The 17,111-nt window shown below is 38.9% G+C and overlaps 1 protein-coding gene across 4 annotated transcripts; it reads right to left on the bottom strand.

The window, feature by feature from the left end:
* Positions 1 to 6,299: 6,299 nt before the first annotated feature.
* LOC107879687 (probable serine/threonine-protein kinase At1g09600) lies at positions 6,300 to 12,540 on the bottom strand. Of its 4 annotated transcripts, XM_016726665.2 has the most exons (9): positions 12,436 to 12,540; positions 11,267 to 11,684; positions 10,146 to 10,430; positions 9,604 to 9,921; positions 9,097 to 9,324; positions 8,374 to 8,474; positions 7,703 to 7,805; positions 7,288 to 7,599; positions 6,300 to 6,837 (listed from the first exon to the last, which is right to left on the bottom strand). In XM_016726665.2, the coding sequence occupies exons 2-9, from the start codon at positions 11,678 to 11,680 to the stop codon at positions 6,694 to 6,696; spliced, it is 1,905 nt and encodes a 634-aa protein (XP_016582151.1). In that variant the 5' UTR covers positions 11,681 to 11,684; positions 12,436 to 12,540; the 3' UTR covers positions 6,300 to 6,693. The 4 variants fall into 4 exon arrangements, with proteins under 4 accessions (XP_016582151.1, XP_016582146.1, XP_016582138.1 ...); XM_016726660.2 differs by lacking the exon at positions 12,436 to 12,540 and having other exon boundaries at positions 7,288 to 7,593; positions 11,267 to 12,229; XM_016726652.2 differs by lacking the exon at positions 12,436 to 12,540 and having other exon boundaries at positions 11,267 to 12,225.
* Positions 12,541 to 17,111: the final 4,571 nt, after the last annotated feature.

Raw genomic sequence — 17,111 nt, 5'->3', positions numbered from 1 at the left:
GGTGTACCCCACCTCGGCCTCCAGCCAGCCGCCGCCCGGTCTCCAGCCGCCAACTCGATCTCCAACAGCCAAAGCTCGATCTTCAGCCACAGCTCCATCTCAGCACCGGAATCCCCCGGAAGTCGGTCAACACTGGGATTGGTTTCCGGCTTGGTCTACAAGCGTAATTCGGTGACTTCTAACCTTTGTTATTTCGTTATTTCATATTTCATTTTATTTTATTATTTCATATTTCATTCTTCGTATTATGCTAGTAGTAGCCCTTGTACCTTGACTTGTGTGGGATTTGTGGATATTGTCTGTTGTCTGTTGTTGCTGTTGCTGTGGTCATTTCTTGCACTGCTTTGGACTGGGTTATCGGCTGGGAATTTGTATTTGGGGCTGTGGGTGTTGAGTCCAGTGGTGTTTGCCCCCTAATTGAGTATAGTTTTGTTTCGAGAGTATTCATTTGAATTTGTGTGAGCCTTGTATTTCTTGCTGCTGCTTTGATACTACCATCGTGTATATCCTTATATTTTCTTATACTTTCGTGTAGTTGTGGCTGTGGGCAGTAATGGATGGATAGGGTTATGTCCGAGGGGGTTGGGGCGTAGGGCCGTGGTGGGGGCGGGGGATGAGGAGAGGGTGGGAGTGGGAGGGAGGCCAAGGTTTGGCTGCAGGGGGAGGGGGGGGAGGGGGGTAGTGGGAGCGTAGTGGGGGGTAGTGGAGGGCGTGTGGATAGTGATGGTAGGCTGAGGGTTGGGTTTTGGAATATAGGGACCCTTCAGGGTAAGTCTATAGAGCTTGTGAAGATTCTTAGAAAGAGGAGGATCAACATTGCGTGTGTTCAAGAGACCAAGTGGGTAGGGTCTAAGGCTAGGGATGTGGATGGTTACAAGCTGTGGTAATCTGGGAGCAAGAGGCGTAGAAATGGAGTTGGCATCTTAGTAGATGAAGAGCTTAGAGGTCAGGTAGTAGAGGTGAAGAGGATCAATGATAGGTTGATCACTATTAAGTTGGTCATTCGGGGGTTTACCCTGAACGTGTGTAGTGCTTCTGCACCGTAAGTGGGATCGGAGGGGAAGGAGAAGATGCGGTTTTGGGAGGATTTGGAGGAGGTGGTGAGAGGTGTGCCTAGTTCGGAGAAGATTGTGGTAGCAGGGGATTTCAACAGGCACATCGGGGCGTTACCGGGAGGTTTTGGTGATGTGCACGGTGGTTTTGGTTTTGGGGAGAGAAATGAAGAGGGGGCTACCCTATTGGAGTTTGTGAGGTCCTTTGGGCTGGTGGTGGTGAACTCGGGCTTCCCGAAGAAGGACGAGCACCTGATCACCTTTCGAAGCGCGATAACCAGGACCCAGATTGACTTTTTGTTGCTTAGGAAATGGGATAGGGCATTGTGTAAGGACTGTAAAGTCATCTCGAGTGAGAATCTTTCGACCCAGCATAGGCTCTTAGTTATGGATTTGGGTATAAAAAAAAATAGAAAGAGGAGGAGTAAGGAGTGTAGACCTAGAATTAAGTGGGGCGGCTTGACGCCAGTGAATGCGTGGGAGATAGGGGAGAGGTTGGCGGGATTGAGGGTGTGGGAGTGTAGGGGGGGACTTGGATAGTATGTGGGACAGGGCGGCAAGGTGCATCAGGGAGAATGCAAGTGAGGTGTTGGGTGTTTCTAGGGGCCGGGTCGGGCACCATCGGGGGGATTGGTGGTGGAATGAAGAGGTGGAGAAGAAAGTGGGGACCAAGAAAGGGGTGTATGCTAAGTTGGTGGAGAGTAAGGACGAAGAGAAGAAGCGGGTAAACAGGAAAGAGTACAAGCTAGCGAGGAAGGAGGCTAAGTCAGCAGTCCCGGCAGCTAAGACGGCCGCTTTTGAGAGCTTGTATGCAGGGTTACAAGGGAAAGGAGGGGAGAAAAAGTTGTTTAGACTCGCTAAGGCTAGGGAGAGGAAGGGTCGTGACCTCGATCAGGTGAGGTGCATTAAGGGGGAGGATGGTAGAGTGTTAGTGGAGGACGGCCACATTAAGAATAGATGGCAGTCGTACTTTCATAGGCTCTTGAATGACGAAGGGGATAAAGCTATTGTGTTAGGGGAACTGGAACACTCAGAAGAGTGTCGGGATTTTAGCTATTGTAGACGTTTTAAGGTAGAAGAGGTTAGACAGGTTGTTCGCAGGATGCGAAGGGGTAGGGCGACGGGGTCGGATGAGATACCGGTGGAGTTTTGGAAGTTCGTTGGAGAGGCTGGTGTAAGGTGGTTGACTGGATTGTTTAATGAAATCTTCAGGACGGCAAAGATGCCCGAGGCTTGGAGGTGGAGTACCATGATCCCTCTCTATAAGAATAAGGGGGACATTCAGAGTTGCAATAACTATAGGGGGATTAAGTTATTGAGTCACTCTATGAAGATCTGGGAGAGAGTGGTCGAGGTGAGGCTGAGACGGATAGTGTCTATTTCGGAAAACCAGTTTGGATTTATGCCCGGCCGCTAGACGACGGAGGCAATCTACCTGGTACGGAGGTTGGTGGAGCAGTATAGAGAAAGGAAGAAGGATCTGCACATGGTGTTTATCGACCTGGAGAAGGCTTACGACAAAGTCCCCAGGGAGGTGCTTTGGAGATGCTTGGAGGTGAGTAGAGTACCGCTGGCATATATCAAAGCAATTAAGGATATGTATGTTAGGGCGAAAACCCAGGTGAGGACGGCGGGAGGAGACTCAGAGCATTTCACTGTCCTGACAGGATTGCATCAGGGGTCTACTCTTAGTCCCTTTTTGTTTGCGTTAGTGATGGATGTGTTGACGCGGCGTATTCAAGGGGAGGTGCCGTGGTGTATGCTTTTTGCAGACGATGTAGTTCTGATAGATGAGACTCGAGGGGGTGTGAATGACAAATTAGAGGTGTGGAGGCAAACTCTTGAGTCTAAAGGGTTCAGGGTGAGCAGAAGCAAGACAGAGTATGTGGAGTGCAAGTTTAATGACGCGAGGCGGGAGAATGAGGTAGTAGTGAAGCTAGAAGCACAGGAGGTATGTAAGAGGGATAATTTCAAGTATCTTGGGTCCGTGATCCAGAGTAATGGTGAGATTGACGAGGATGTCTCGCACCGTATTGGGGCGGGATGGATGAAGTGGAAGCTCGCGTCGGGGGTGCTGTGTGATAAGAAGGTGCCGCCCAAGCTTAAAGGCAAATTCTATAGGGTGGTAGTCCGTCCGGCCTTGTTGTATGGAGCGGAGTGTTGGCCAGTTAAGAACTCCCATATCTAAAAAATGAAGGTGGCAGAAATACGGATGTTGCGCTGGATGTGTGGGCTGACTAGAGGGGATGGAGTTCGGAATGAGACTATCCGGGAGAAGGTTGGTGTGACTTCAGTAGAGTGCAAGATGCGGAAAGCCCGATTGAGATGGTTCGGACACGTGAAGAGGAAGGGCATGGATGCCCCGGTCCGTAGGTGTGAGAGGCTAGCGTTGGATGGTTTTAAGCGGGGTAGGGGTAGGCCGAAGAAGTACTAGGGTGAGGTGATTAGGCGGGACATAGAGCAGTTACAGCTCACCGAGGACATGACCCTAGATAGGAAGGTCTGGAGGACGCGAATTAGGACAGAGGACTAGGGCCAGTTTGGGTCGCTAGTGTAGGGAATTACTTGGTGGGGGTTTTATTCCTGTTATGATTCCGTGTTCCGTGTTTCATGTTTTATTACTAATCTGTGTGCTTTCCTCTACTTTCCTCTGTTTTATATTACTTATGGGTGTCGTATTTATGTTATGTTATGTAATCTGCTTCTGTGCTTTACTATGTGTTTGTGTGGTATCTCGTGCCTTGAGTCGGGGGTTTATCGGAAACAGCCTTGCTACTTCTTTAGAGGTAGAGGTATGGACTGCGTACATCTTACCCCCCCAGACCCCACTAGGTGGGAATACACTGGGTTTGTTGTTGTTAGTTTCACAATTGTCATTCATTAGCTTAACATGACAATGTTTAATGAATTGGAAAGAGGGATAATAGGAAGAAAACTGTGTACGCAGTAGTTGTCTTTATTAAAAAGAAATTAGAAAAATTAGTATTATGATATGCATGTCCTTATTAAGAATAAGAAACCGTGGTACAAAAGTTACTTTCGTCCTTTTTGTTTTAAAATTAGTCAGAATTGTTAATAGTCAATGGGTGTTATTAGATTCGTACTCGTATGGAAATTGTATATATTGGAACAGATTTTGAACGTTCCGAAACTTTGAGGAAAGGCAAGGCATTTGCAAATTAGCTTGCATTTGGATTCTTCGATTGAGTTAGGTGACGGTTTAATTGGAGTTTAGACTCAATTTAATTGTGTGTATGCTCCTAAATTGGATGCTTGTTGATTGGTCCTCAGACATACTTGAATTTGATGATATCTGAATTATTGGTATTTGTATAAATAATTATTGAATTTACTTGATGGAATTGTCTTATGAATTTAAGTGTACTTGTAAATTTGGTACATTGTATTGTATATTGTGAGGTAGTGTAAATTTGACATTGATATTACTTGTATTTATTAGATCAGGTACCACGTCGGTACGGATATATATATGTTGGATCAGGTACCACGCCAGTACGGATATATATATGTTGGATCGGGTACCACGCCGGTACGGATATGTATTTGTTGGATCGGGGACCACACCGATATGGATATGTATATGTTGGATCGGGGACCACGCCGGTAAGGATATGTATATGTTGGATTGGGTATCACATCGGTACGAATATATATATGTTGGATCGGGTACTACGCCGATACAGATATGTATATGTTGGATCGGGTACCACTCCGATACGGATATGTATATGTTGGATCAGGTACCACGCTAGTACGGATATGTATATGGTGGATCGGGTACCACACCAGTACGGTATATGAACATAGATTGTTCTCTGCGAGTCATGACTATATGAGCAAAATAAGTCCCTTAGCACGTGTGTACATATTTGTGTTAATTCTGTGGATGTTTACGGTATGATTGATACTTTTGATGGTTATGTGGCTTGTTTGTGAGCACTGTTTGACCTGTTGTTACTGTATTATTAATTCATTGAATATTTGTTATGTGATGATGTTTGTCTACTTGTTATTTGATCTATGTTGTGTACATGCTATTAAATTGAGTTGGCCTGGGTAGTACATAGTGGTTTGTGCTGATACTACTCTGTACTCTTCTTTTGTTGAGTGCAGAACGTGTTCTAGAGGCTTAGACATGACCTCACCTCTAGAGTTTGATAGCAGATCTTGATCCAAGGGAGAGCACTCCGTCTCCAGACTGTCATGGGTCATCCTATTTGTTCTTGTTCATCTTTCGGGCAATGAAACATTCTTTATTCATTGTATTTTTGGATATCTCTTTTGGACATCATCATTATTTAGAAGTTCTTGTACGATGATTTTCGGGTCTTGGAGATTTCAGTAAGTAGTTTGTTTGGCTTCCGTATTAATCATGATTGGTCCTGAATTATTGTTATAATATTGATTTTATGATAATATCATTTTAAGATTGGCTAAGTGATTGGGTAATGATTCAGTTTAGATGGTTCTCCCACAGGAAGATTAGTGTGGGTGCCACTCATGGCCGTTTGAGTCGTGACAGTGAACTTTGTATTTTATGTGGTGTAGAAGTCGCTTTAATCGTTCAGTCTTTGAAACAACATCGTTTACTCACACTTGATGAATCGAAGATAGATGAATAATAATAATAATAATAATAATAATAATAATAATAATAATAATAAAAATGGATTCTGGTGGAATGAATCGATTGATGATATGGGAATTGAACATCTTGATAAATTTGTGGACTCATTGGAAGAATTGACCAAGAGAGTAAACATGAGGGCTGATGAATTGAGGATGATAAATGCTTCTTCAACTATGAATCAGGCTATTGATCATTGTGCTTCCCTTGTTACTTTTGATTTCAGTTACCCATGAAATGGCCAATTCTGAAGCATTTATGTATCACCTTTCGAATTTTGAATGATTAATTCAAGACACATTGATAGCTGTTTGGATAGTTGTTACATATGGGGAGAGTCTGCTTCTCAATATTTTCTATTTGCTGATTGAACACTAGAAAATAAGTGTGACAATCGCACATTTTCGTTCGGACCATGACCTCAAATGTACAGAGGTATAGTCATTTTCAATCATTTATTGCTTTAGCTCTTTCGTCTTCATTCTCTGCTACAGAGCCGCTGCAGCATAAATACAGGCTCAAACACTGTATTTGTATTAAAAAGGTTCATGTGATACGTACAAATAATTTATCCAAAACACGGTAAGCAAAACAAACCCATAAACTAAAAATTCTGGCTCCGCCTTGGCTTCTTTAACTTGTGAAGTAGATAAACTGACAATATTGGTAGGTTCAACTACAGTATTTCAATCAATCCTCTGAAATACAAAAGGATCAGTGCCCCTCTAAGACTATCCAGAGCCAACTAGTGAGCTTCAGTTTTCTAGATATTAAAGAAATGGATTTACATTTATGAACATAACAAATTCTTCAAACTATATGAAGCAAATTTCCCACCCTCAAAAGGTATAAGGTCACTAAATAAAAAGAACCTTACTCCTGAAATGGATAATAGATATATCTCCTCTTAGGCCCTGTACAATTATGGATTTCATGTGCAGGAGGGTGAAAATATACGGGAATCCTTACGCCAGAAGAGAGCAATCACTTCTATTAGGTCCTCGTCTTGTCTTTACGTGCTTTCCTAACTGCTTCTTGAATTTGTCTCTCATGTTCCTTTAACATGTCTTCCATACTTCCTCCTGGTGGCATTAGTGGTCCAGAGTGCAGGAGTCTGCTTCTCTTCGGCACATAAACCTGAAACAAGGGGCAAGTCAAAGTCAAGAAAGCTCAAAAAAAAAAAGGAGGAATGTTCAAAATGCCAAAACAGCACATGAAAAAACAGGAAGTTAGTTTCCAAATCAAAATTTCTTCTCAAATAATCCTAGCTAACTCTGCAGCTCAACTGCTAGTGGATCCTGGAGACTTAATCATTAAGCCTAACGATATCCGATATCTCTGCTTGTGTGTGTTGTGCGGTAATTTTTACATTTTTCGCCACTGCAAAATATCAATTTCTTCTCAAAACAAGTAAAGCTGATACCATCTAGTCCAACATTCTAAATGGATCCTGACTTGACTATTAGATCTCTTCGGTTGTGTCTTGTCAGATCAGTTAACTGATGTTTGAATAGACGATAAGGAAACTAATAATTCTGGGTTTAAAAGCATGGAAGCTAATGTAACTTTTTGATCTTAGGAACAGACCGTGGTATCTCCACGAGATGACCTATCATCTCTCGCTGAACGAATGCTTGAAAACTCTCCTGCAACTCGAGTCTTGTGAGAAACCTGCCTTAAAAGCTGTGCACCATGTTGGGAAGCAGGATATGCCCGTTCATTGATTGTATTTGAATCCTCCTTTGCTTTGTTAGACCATGTGTAACCAGCAATATTAGGATGGATCACTGAATTAGATTGACCGAGTCCGTATCTCAATGCTGGTGGCTCTACAGAGAAACCAGCTCTATTGTCCTCGGAAGCATTGTATTTCACGCTGATGTTTTTGGTAACCTGTCCCTGCAATTATTCACATTAGCCATTGGTGCAAAAATAGAGGTCTTGAGCAAGAAAAATGTAAAGATTTAGTAGAAGTCTTTCGACAACTAGAAGAAAATAAAACCTGTCCGTGAGCATTGAGTTCTGTTGTCGGTTCTTCTTTTGCTTGTGTCGATGACTTCTTTGTTGTTTCGCCTCCATGTCCTTTTCCAGCCTCAGCCTTTCGCCTGTGATTAAGATAACATATTGTGAAACTATATGAAAGAACAGAGAAGCTTGGTTACAATAAAGCTGCACTTCCTTTGGAGAATATGATAGTAAACGTACATAGGCCAAAGCATGAGAACAAAATAACAAGTCACTCTTGATTTTTGTCAGAGTAGGAACCAGAATTAAACCCCTGAGGGCTTGCTTTATCTGATCTCTCCGTTTGTAGAGGTGTTTAACATATTACTCCTACTTAGTTTGATATTCTATACGCTAAAGCAGCCGAGCAACAGCCTTGTCCAATGAAGAAGGTAAACATCAAAATTGGGTTGCATTATTTTGTTGAACTATCACTAAGACCCCACGTTTTTAATCTCAAAAATATTCGTTAGAGCACTGTACTGATATATATAGAAGGAGAATAGAAAGAAAATTGAGAAAAAACAAGCAACAACTTTAAATTAATATAAGTAGATCAGATGAAAGGAGTTAAACTAAATATATTAATGTAGCGTATGAATAGCATATGCTGGATTCCAAAAACATTACTTAGAAGTACAAATGTATATATGCAACAACGTGGTATACCTTTTCGCTTCCTGATCTCGAACCTTAGCATCGTATTCCTTACTTGGAGGATACTTTGGTAAACTATATGGATCACAAGGCAGGGGCTTCACTTTGAAAAACTGAAAAGTGAAACCAAAGAAGAAAGATATAAAGCAGTCTTTTGGTAGTGAAATTTATAGAAGATGAACAACGTATTCTAATAGATTGAACAATATTTCACAAAACAAAACAAAAAAAAAAGTTGCTCATATCATCGCTTGGTGCAGGCCATATAGAGATTGCAAAATGCATACAAGTGTTGAAGTTATAAAATATGTTTCGAAATAGATGTTATTATAGAGCTTAACAAAGGGATAGATCAGATGTAGAGCTTTTTCCTTTGATTTTTCACATCAAACAAGAAAGACAAGCCACATAAGATAAACAGAAAATGCATAGCTTGACAACAAACAATGACATGTTAGGACAACATTTTTGAGTTTATGTGAACTGATCCCTTCTTTAGCTCTTCACTGAGGAATTGTTCACCTTCTTAAGCGGGAACAATATTTTAATGAAGTTGTTCCTATGAAAGTGACAAAAGAAAGCTTCCACTTAATTATAGATACAATGCTGGACAAAAGGACTGATAGGATTGATATTAACAGCATTTATTAATCACTAAAGTTGGAAATAATTTTCTTCACAGAAAATATGAAAAACTATAAAGATCATAAAGGAGAGGCGTGCTTTTTACATTACCTCACTACTGAGTGCAGAAGAAGCAGTGCCGCGCTTTTCTGGTTCTATTGCAAGTAGGACCTCAACAAGGGCCAAAGCTGTCGGAGGCAAGTCCTTGAATGTATCAGCAATGCGTCGCTTATATGGGTTTTGTTGCTTAAAACTAGAAGCAAGTGGAAGTTTTGATTTACTCCAGTACTCCTCACAAGGTGAACCACAAAGCTTGAATATTTTATGCATTTGCTCCACCTAGCAATTGTTTCAACTCACTTAGATTATAAATGCATGAAGAAACAGGTCCTAATTCGTAATGAGATGAAAAAATATTAGAAATAGATAGGGGATTTAGTGCTTGATGGTTATACGTCGGTTGCAGACAGTTAATAAAACAAAAATAAAACCCCTGTTGAGATCCCTCTGGTCTACCTAGAAGTAGCCATCAGAATGCAATACATCAGAAGCTACAACAAACTAAGGGCGGAAACTGCAAAATTTTCTAGGGAAATTCGAGCCCCGTAACAGGAGTACCTCTGTTCTTCCAGGCATGATAGGCTTTCCAGAAAATAATTCAGCAAGGATGCAGCCAGCACTCCACATATCAATGGCCACGCCATATTCTGTTGCACCAAGCAAAAGCTCAGGAGCCCTATACCACAGTGTTACAACACGACTTGTTAATGGCTGCTTTTGGTTGGGCTTAAATGACGTCGCCAGACCAAAGTCTCCGATCTTTAGAACACCGTTTTCACCAATTAGAAGATTTGCACCCTTAATGTCTCGATGAAGTATACCACGACTATGACAATGTTCGAGTCCCCGAAGCATTTGTTGCATATAACATTTTATCTGAAATACAACTCAAATTGTGGAACATAAGGATATAAAGAACATGTAAACTATTTTGTAAGAATAATGGACCTACCTAAATGGTGCCTGAAAGTGAGAGAACTCAATAAGAGTATTTCCTTTTTATTCTTACTTTTTCACTTGTGCAAGCATCATTTTTCACTTGCATCACGCTGCACTCTTGTTTAACAAGGAAAATGAAATGCACTTGTCAGAAGAAATACCTGTGGTTCCGTGAACTTGATCCCCGGTGCTGATGCAAGTCCAGCAAGATCATGTTCCATGTATTCGAATACAAGATATAAGCTGCCTGAAATCCTGGAAGTGACCAAAGCCTCAAGTTTCATAACATTTGGGTGGTTCAATCTACGCAAAATACAAATCTCTCTCGCCATAAAGCGAACACTCTCCGGATCCATATTGACAAATTTTACTTTCTTCATAGCAACAATTTTGTCGGTCTTAAGGTCACGGGCCCTGTAAACATTACTATATGTTCCTTGACCAATCTGCATTGGAGAAAAAACATTAGAGGCTATTATAGTTCCAAAAATCAAGCGACATCTAAAAATTAAATGGCATCATCATTGTGTAGAAATTCATAATCTTATTAATTCCAGGTTACCTTGAACCAAGCTGACACCAAGAGAAAACCTATGTAACCAAGCAAAGTCAGATTATTGATAGAACATACTTTAGTTATGTTTTGAAATTATCACGTATGCATGTGATTACATAAAGGGCAGCCCGGTGCTAAAGCTCCCGCTATGTGCGGTGTCCGGTGAAGGGTCCGACCACAAGGGTCTATTTTATGCAGCCTTACATTGTATTTCTTCCAGAGGCTGTTTGCACGGCTTGAACCGGTGACCTCTTGGTCACATGGAGGCAACTATAACGGTTACTTGAAGGCTCCCCTTCATGCATGTGATTAAATCCGCAATTAAAATTGTTAATGCAGTTTTCACGTGTTAAGACATTGAAAGCAACAAAAAGAAGTGAAAAGAACTTCTCTGAGTAAGGAAAATTTTGATGACATTTCTAAGGAAAATTTTGATGACATTTCTAAATATTGTCGTGTGATGGATTGACATATCGAGAATGAAATATCTAGAAATTTTGGAACCTAAAACACTCAGAGGACAAGAAACAGGGAAATGTGAAACAATATTGCAAACATCACAAGGTTGCTATCAGTATGATAATCTTACTTAGATCGATAACTTTATCGTGAAAATTGGACAAATTATAGATTTAAAAGTCATGTGTCATATGAAAAGTATAAAAATCAGTGTAATGAAACTTAGAAGCAGTAAATATAGCAATTTAAAGATAATATAGAACTAACTTTGTTCAATTTTTCAAATGATTCTGCACTTCGAGGAACCCACCCTTGAATAGCCTCTTGTGCAACTGAACTTAGCCATAACGGCCAACCTGCAGCGCTCAGCTCGCCTATTACACCAGGAGGCATGTTTACAACTCGAGACCTTGATCGTATCAGTCCAAAATCCATCGTTGATTGCCTCTTTAAACGTCCATCTTTAGACCTCTCCCTAATCCTAGTTTTCTCATTATCATCAACTTTTTCTGAAACAACACCATTGGCTTCTAATGTTGTTGCCTTGGGTTTAACAATTTCCTTAATCTCTTCCCTTACTGATGGAGCAACCAACTGTACAGAAGATTTATCAACTTGTATATCTTTTTCCTTTGCATGTTCAACAATATCAGCATCACCCTTTGAACAAATAGAACCCATAAGTCTGCAACAAGATATTCTGTCAAACAGATGCATTTGAGCCCCAAACAATTAGCCACCAAAGACCCAAACTTTCCACAATATCTTTCAATAGCATCATATTCAGCTAATCAAATTGACACTTCATAACACATTCTTTATTTTCCAGTTTTCCCTTTCCATGTTACCAATCAAAACATATACCTCAAGATCGATCACACAATTGTTTTAAAAAAGAAGCAAATTTTCAAGGCATTCAAGAATGCCAACAATAATCAGAGATTGAAAGAAATGACAACCAAAATTTCCAGGACCTTAGGACATATATGCCCTATATTTAGAAAGTCAAAAACCCAGACCAGAAATCCAGCATTATAGCCAAACACAAAATTCAAGATTCCAGCATATACAAAATAATTACAAGTACGTATGTAGATTGTTATGCTAGGTTGGATTAATGCAGGAATGCTGATCAAAGGGTACCTAATGAGGGTATTATGGGCTTGGAAAAAAGTTTTATTTTTTCCAGAAAACTCAACTGTTTTATTACATGCCATTATTTGTTATATCAAGAAAAAATTAAAATTTATGTGATAAAATAAGGAAATAGACTTAATTGGTTAGCCAAAAATATTTGGAGTATTCAATAATCAATTGGTTACCCAAAAATATTTTGAGTATTCAAGATTATTATTCAAGAAAATAGTGATGTGTTGGTAACACCTAGAAAAACGTATAACCGTAGGTTTTTGATCAAATAAAAGAAAATATGTTACCTTTTTGTTTTTGTTTCACCTTTGGTCACTTTCTTTGATCTGCATTGCCATTTTTTGTATAGAAAAATTTTTAAAAAAAAGAAGTTGGAGAAATAGGCTATTTGAACTAAGGTGTGCAACTTGGTAGACGTGCACTGCAGTATAGCTGCAAAATGTGGGACCAAAAGAAGACCTTTGTGGGACAAATTGAGTTTTGACGACTTCTCATGATTTGCACTTAAACTTCATGGATATGACGCCTATCTTTAATTAATTAATTAATTATTGTTGATGAAGAGTAAGAAAATAATCAATACAGTATAAAATATTATTTATTAATATTGGTCATATTTTTAGATGTCTTTTCAGAATTGAGCATGATTAAAAAGAATTATTTCTTTATTACTTGTTTTGTTCCTTTTTATTTTTCACAATTCACTTCAGGTAAGTTCAATTTAACTAATTTATCGAGCAAAATTGAATTAATAAACTAATATTTTAAATTCAAAGTTTAAACGTTCAAAAACTACATGAAAAGTATTATAAGTTGCAGTCTTTCTCATATTAATATAATGAAAAAAATTGCATCTTAAAATGTCGGTAAAAATTCATGTAATTTGACTTTTGAAAATCAAAATATGACAAGTAAAAAGGAACAAAAGGTGTATAAGGATATAATTGAAAATAATAGTACTAATTATTTTCTTGAATTCCTAAAGCTAATTATTTTGCACAATAGTTTTTTACTAAAATGACAGATTGAAGGAGTATTACATTGGCTCCTTTATCATCGGAATGATTGAATCGAGTCTATGTACATCAATAAGTTGTATAAAAAGTAATGTGGTTTGTATGGACCCATGGAAAAACTATATTCCTTAGCCGTGTTGCTAGCCCTTTATTGGCCGAGATCATAAAGGTGTGTAAGGCACTTATTTGATTAAAGGAACAGTTTAGTATAAAAAGTTAACTCGTATAATCTACTAGTAAGGCGAGCTCTGGAAGAATATTTGATGGACTATCAGTTTTCTAAACTAGGAATCTACTGAATTATTCAATTCACATTATATATTTTTGACTTATATCATTCAGATTATGAACAAGGGGAAAAAATTGATTCTCTATATCCCTTTGAATGAAGGAGCTCATTTCCTTATAATATTACAAAGAAAATTATACATGGCAAATAATATACATGGTAAAAACTATACATGATAAATATAATTACAGAATATTCTAGACTAATTATATATAATCTACTTGCTAATATATGAAAGATATTAAAGCTAAACATGATAGGTAAATATTGTAATTGATGTTAATTAACACCCCCACCCCCCTCAAACTAATGGTGGTTAACCAGAAGTTTGTCAATAAAGAACTCTTGTCGTTTCTTCGTCTGAGACTTGGTGAAAAATCCGCTAGTTGATCTCTAGAGGAAACATGAGGAAGATAAATAAGACCTTCGTTAAATTTTTCCTAAACAAAGTAATAGTCAATCTCGATATGCTTGGTTCGTTCATGAAAAAAAGGATTAATGGCAATCCTTACAAATTTTTATTGTCACAATAAAGGGGAGTAGGAGAGGAAGATTGAATGTCAAAATCAGCCAATAAACGACGCAACCAAACCACTTCACTGCAAGTAGTTGACATGGCACGATATTCTACTTTGGTGGATGATATGGACATGTTTGCTTGCTTCTTTAACTTTCAAGAGAGCAAAGAGTTGCCAAGAAACACACAATAACCAGTGGTCGAATGACGAGTATCGAGGGCACCTACCATAACCAGCATCTAAGAAGGCACACAAGAGAGTAGGTGAGTTATGATTGTAATACAGGCTCATAGTTGTGGTTGATCAAAGATAACAGAGAAGGCGATGAACAACCGTAAGATGAAGCCGTCGAGGGTCAAATACAAACTGACTAAGAATATGAACTTCATGAGTAATGTCAGGTCTAGTGACAATTAAGTAGACCAAGATCACAATAAGTTATCGATAGAGGGTCGGGTCTGAAAGAGGTTCCCCGCTGGTCTTAGAATAATGAGTGTTCTGATCCATGGGTGTATCAATAATGGTCTCATTAGTCAGGTGAGACATATCTAAATTTTTTTTGGTATAACTCCATTGGCAGAGAAAATAGCCACCGGCATCATGAGAGATTTCGAGACCAAGAAAATAAGATACATGGCCCAAGTCCTTCAAATATTCATTTGAAATAAAAATTATAACATACCTTTAAGTTGCAAAATACCTTTTGCATCATCCCCAGTAATCAGGATATTATCTATATATATTAGCATAAAAACCATCCCTTGTGGTGAGGGATAAATAAACAGATAATTATCATTATGGCTCTGTCGATAGCCATCTTGTAAAAGAGCTGACTTCAACTTGGAGAACCAAGCGCACAGAGCTTGCTTCAAGCCATAAATAGCCTTCCAAAATTTGCATACCATCAATTGGGAAGTGGAGATTCCAGGAGGAGGCTTCATATATGATACAAGATTGACCAAGAAGACACAAAACAAACACCAAAATAGTCCACAAGTTGAAAGAACCGAGGACACCTTCGGTGATCACTCTTGGATTCACTACAACAATAATGAAAACACAACAACAACAAGATATTAAGATGTTCAACACCTCTAAAATCAACGAGCCAACAAACTAGATTAACGACACAAGCACAAGAACAAGAAGAACACAGTCTCGATTTTGGGACACCAAACCCGAGAATGAACAACAACAATAATGAAATAGATAGATAGGTAACTTGACATATAAATGTACAAACACTATGAACCTAAGTGTATATTAAATACAAAGACCCAAGAATTCATACAAGTAACACCAAAATCTACGGTGACCTCAAGGGAACGGAATTCCCAAGCAACCAACGTTTCAAAACTACCAGCAACACAAGTGATATCCACACTTATTTACAAGGAATCCACCTTGCAAGACTCTCTCTATAGAGCTCTCAAAAAAATCATCAAAGTTATGACAAAATGACCGAACATGTTCTATTTATAGCCTAAGTTTCAACTTAATACAAAATGACTAGAATGCCCTTAATGAGCCAAGACAAAGGGGAGGCCTTGGAGTGTGTATATTGGATGGCTTTGGAGTGTTGGGACTTGTTCTCTACACTTAAAATCTTGATCCATTGGTTGGGAATCCACCCGAGCTCGAGTCTTTACATAGTTGTCCACAATCACGATCATACTTGTATTATCCTCCCCTTCTTAAAAAAGGATTCGACCTCGAATCCGAACCTTGTAAAATAATAGGAAGGACAAGCAAACACAATTTCCTCAAGGTATGAGGGTTAGGATTAGTGTAATCAATCATAGCATCTTGCCAATGTGACTCAAACTTCACATACACCTAAACATCCCTCTTACCTGAATACCCTCCCAAGAAAGAGTTAACTAGTCTATCCACATAAGTGTGACAAGAAATAAGGAACAAGAGTTGCTCATCAAGTGGAAAACATAGACTCTTCTTGGAACAAAAAATAGGCTTGAAAGCTGAGATAGGAAGGCCATAAATTCCATGCACATTCAAGTCATGCCAAAAGACATCCTCATCGCCATACTTCAAATAATCATCGGGATCAAATGGGTGGAGTGTCCATGGACACGGGTTTAGGATACATTTCCTTTTTCCAATACTACTACTAGTACAATCATATATCCCCTCTATACTAGCATCTTCTACAATAAAAACAACTAGAGGGTCATTCATAGTCAATCGGCCAACAATTTAAATATCACCATTTTCACACACAAGTTGGTCTTCATGATCTCTAAGACAATGTACTATCACTTGCCACAATGGCCTCAACACTAGATAGATCAACTAGTGTATCCACAATCTCAAGTTGTAAATTATCATCACCAAATGGATGCACATTCGGCTCACCTAAAGACAAACTACCATTCACACTTAGTTGGCTACTAGCCTCATTCACTAAAGTGCAAGAGTTAGTTTGATTACCTTGTAGCTCATGTGTAGCATGTCCACTCACAGGAACTTGATTAGGAAGGCTTGGATTCTCTATCAAGTTATCCAACTCCTTGCAAAGAGAGCTTTCCGTTCTTTTCATTCTTCCTTCCACTCAGTCCATTATATTTTCCATTCTCTCCATTCGGCTACTAAGGTCATGTTTCATACCCATTATGGAAGCCATTAAATTGTTCATGGTCACCTTTTTCAATGCCATAGTTCCTAACAAAAGAAATTCTAAAACAAAAACACAAAAATAACAAACTAGTTAATGTTAGAAAAGAAAACATCCTCACAAGCTCTCACACTTTGAAATGCCTCTCAATTGGCCTCACAAGTATTGGTAACTCATTTATACTCCAAGGAGATTACTTGGTACCAATTGGGGCTCAAGGTCAAAATAGATTCTCTTTTGAAATAACTCAAAGAAAATACGTACGGACTTGAACCAAGAAACTACATTGAATTTCAAAAAGATAAAGGCACACAAAGAAACGTAGACACAAATAAACAGACCCAAAAACTAATTTACAACCTAGTAGACAATTACTAGTTTGTTAATTAGCAATAGAATCAACAAAATACAACAAGAAACAAATATTAAAAACTAAGAAATAAAAAATTTGAGCCTAAATTTGTCGTGTAAATAGTAAAACGTGACGTGGAAGCCACGTATTGGTTGT

Source organism: Capsicum annuum, chromosome 1 (genome assembly GCF_002878395.1).
Source record: "Capsicum annuum cultivar UCD-10X-F1 chromosome 1, UCD10Xv1.1, whole genome shotgun sequence".
Lineage (NCBI taxonomy): Eukaryota > Viridiplantae > Streptophyta > Magnoliopsida > Solanales > Solanaceae > Capsicum > Capsicum annuum.
The sequence above is the reverse complement of the archived record's forward strand: the minus strand, read 5'-3'. Positions and strand labels throughout refer to the sequence as shown.

Coding starts and splice junctions, on each gene's coding strand:
- LOC107879687 (XM_016726652.2), bottom strand. CDS start 11,716: ATGCATCTGTTTGACAGAATATCTTGTTGCAGACTTATGGGTTCTATT. Junction 9,325..9,603: donor TCATGCCTGGAAGAACAGAG/GTACTCCTGTTA, acceptor AACAATTGCTAG/GTGGAGCAAATGCATAAAAT. Junction 7,806..8,373: donor CGAGATCAGGAAGCGAAAAG/GTATACCACGTT, acceptor TCTTAATCACAG/GCGAAAGGCTGAGGCTGGAA.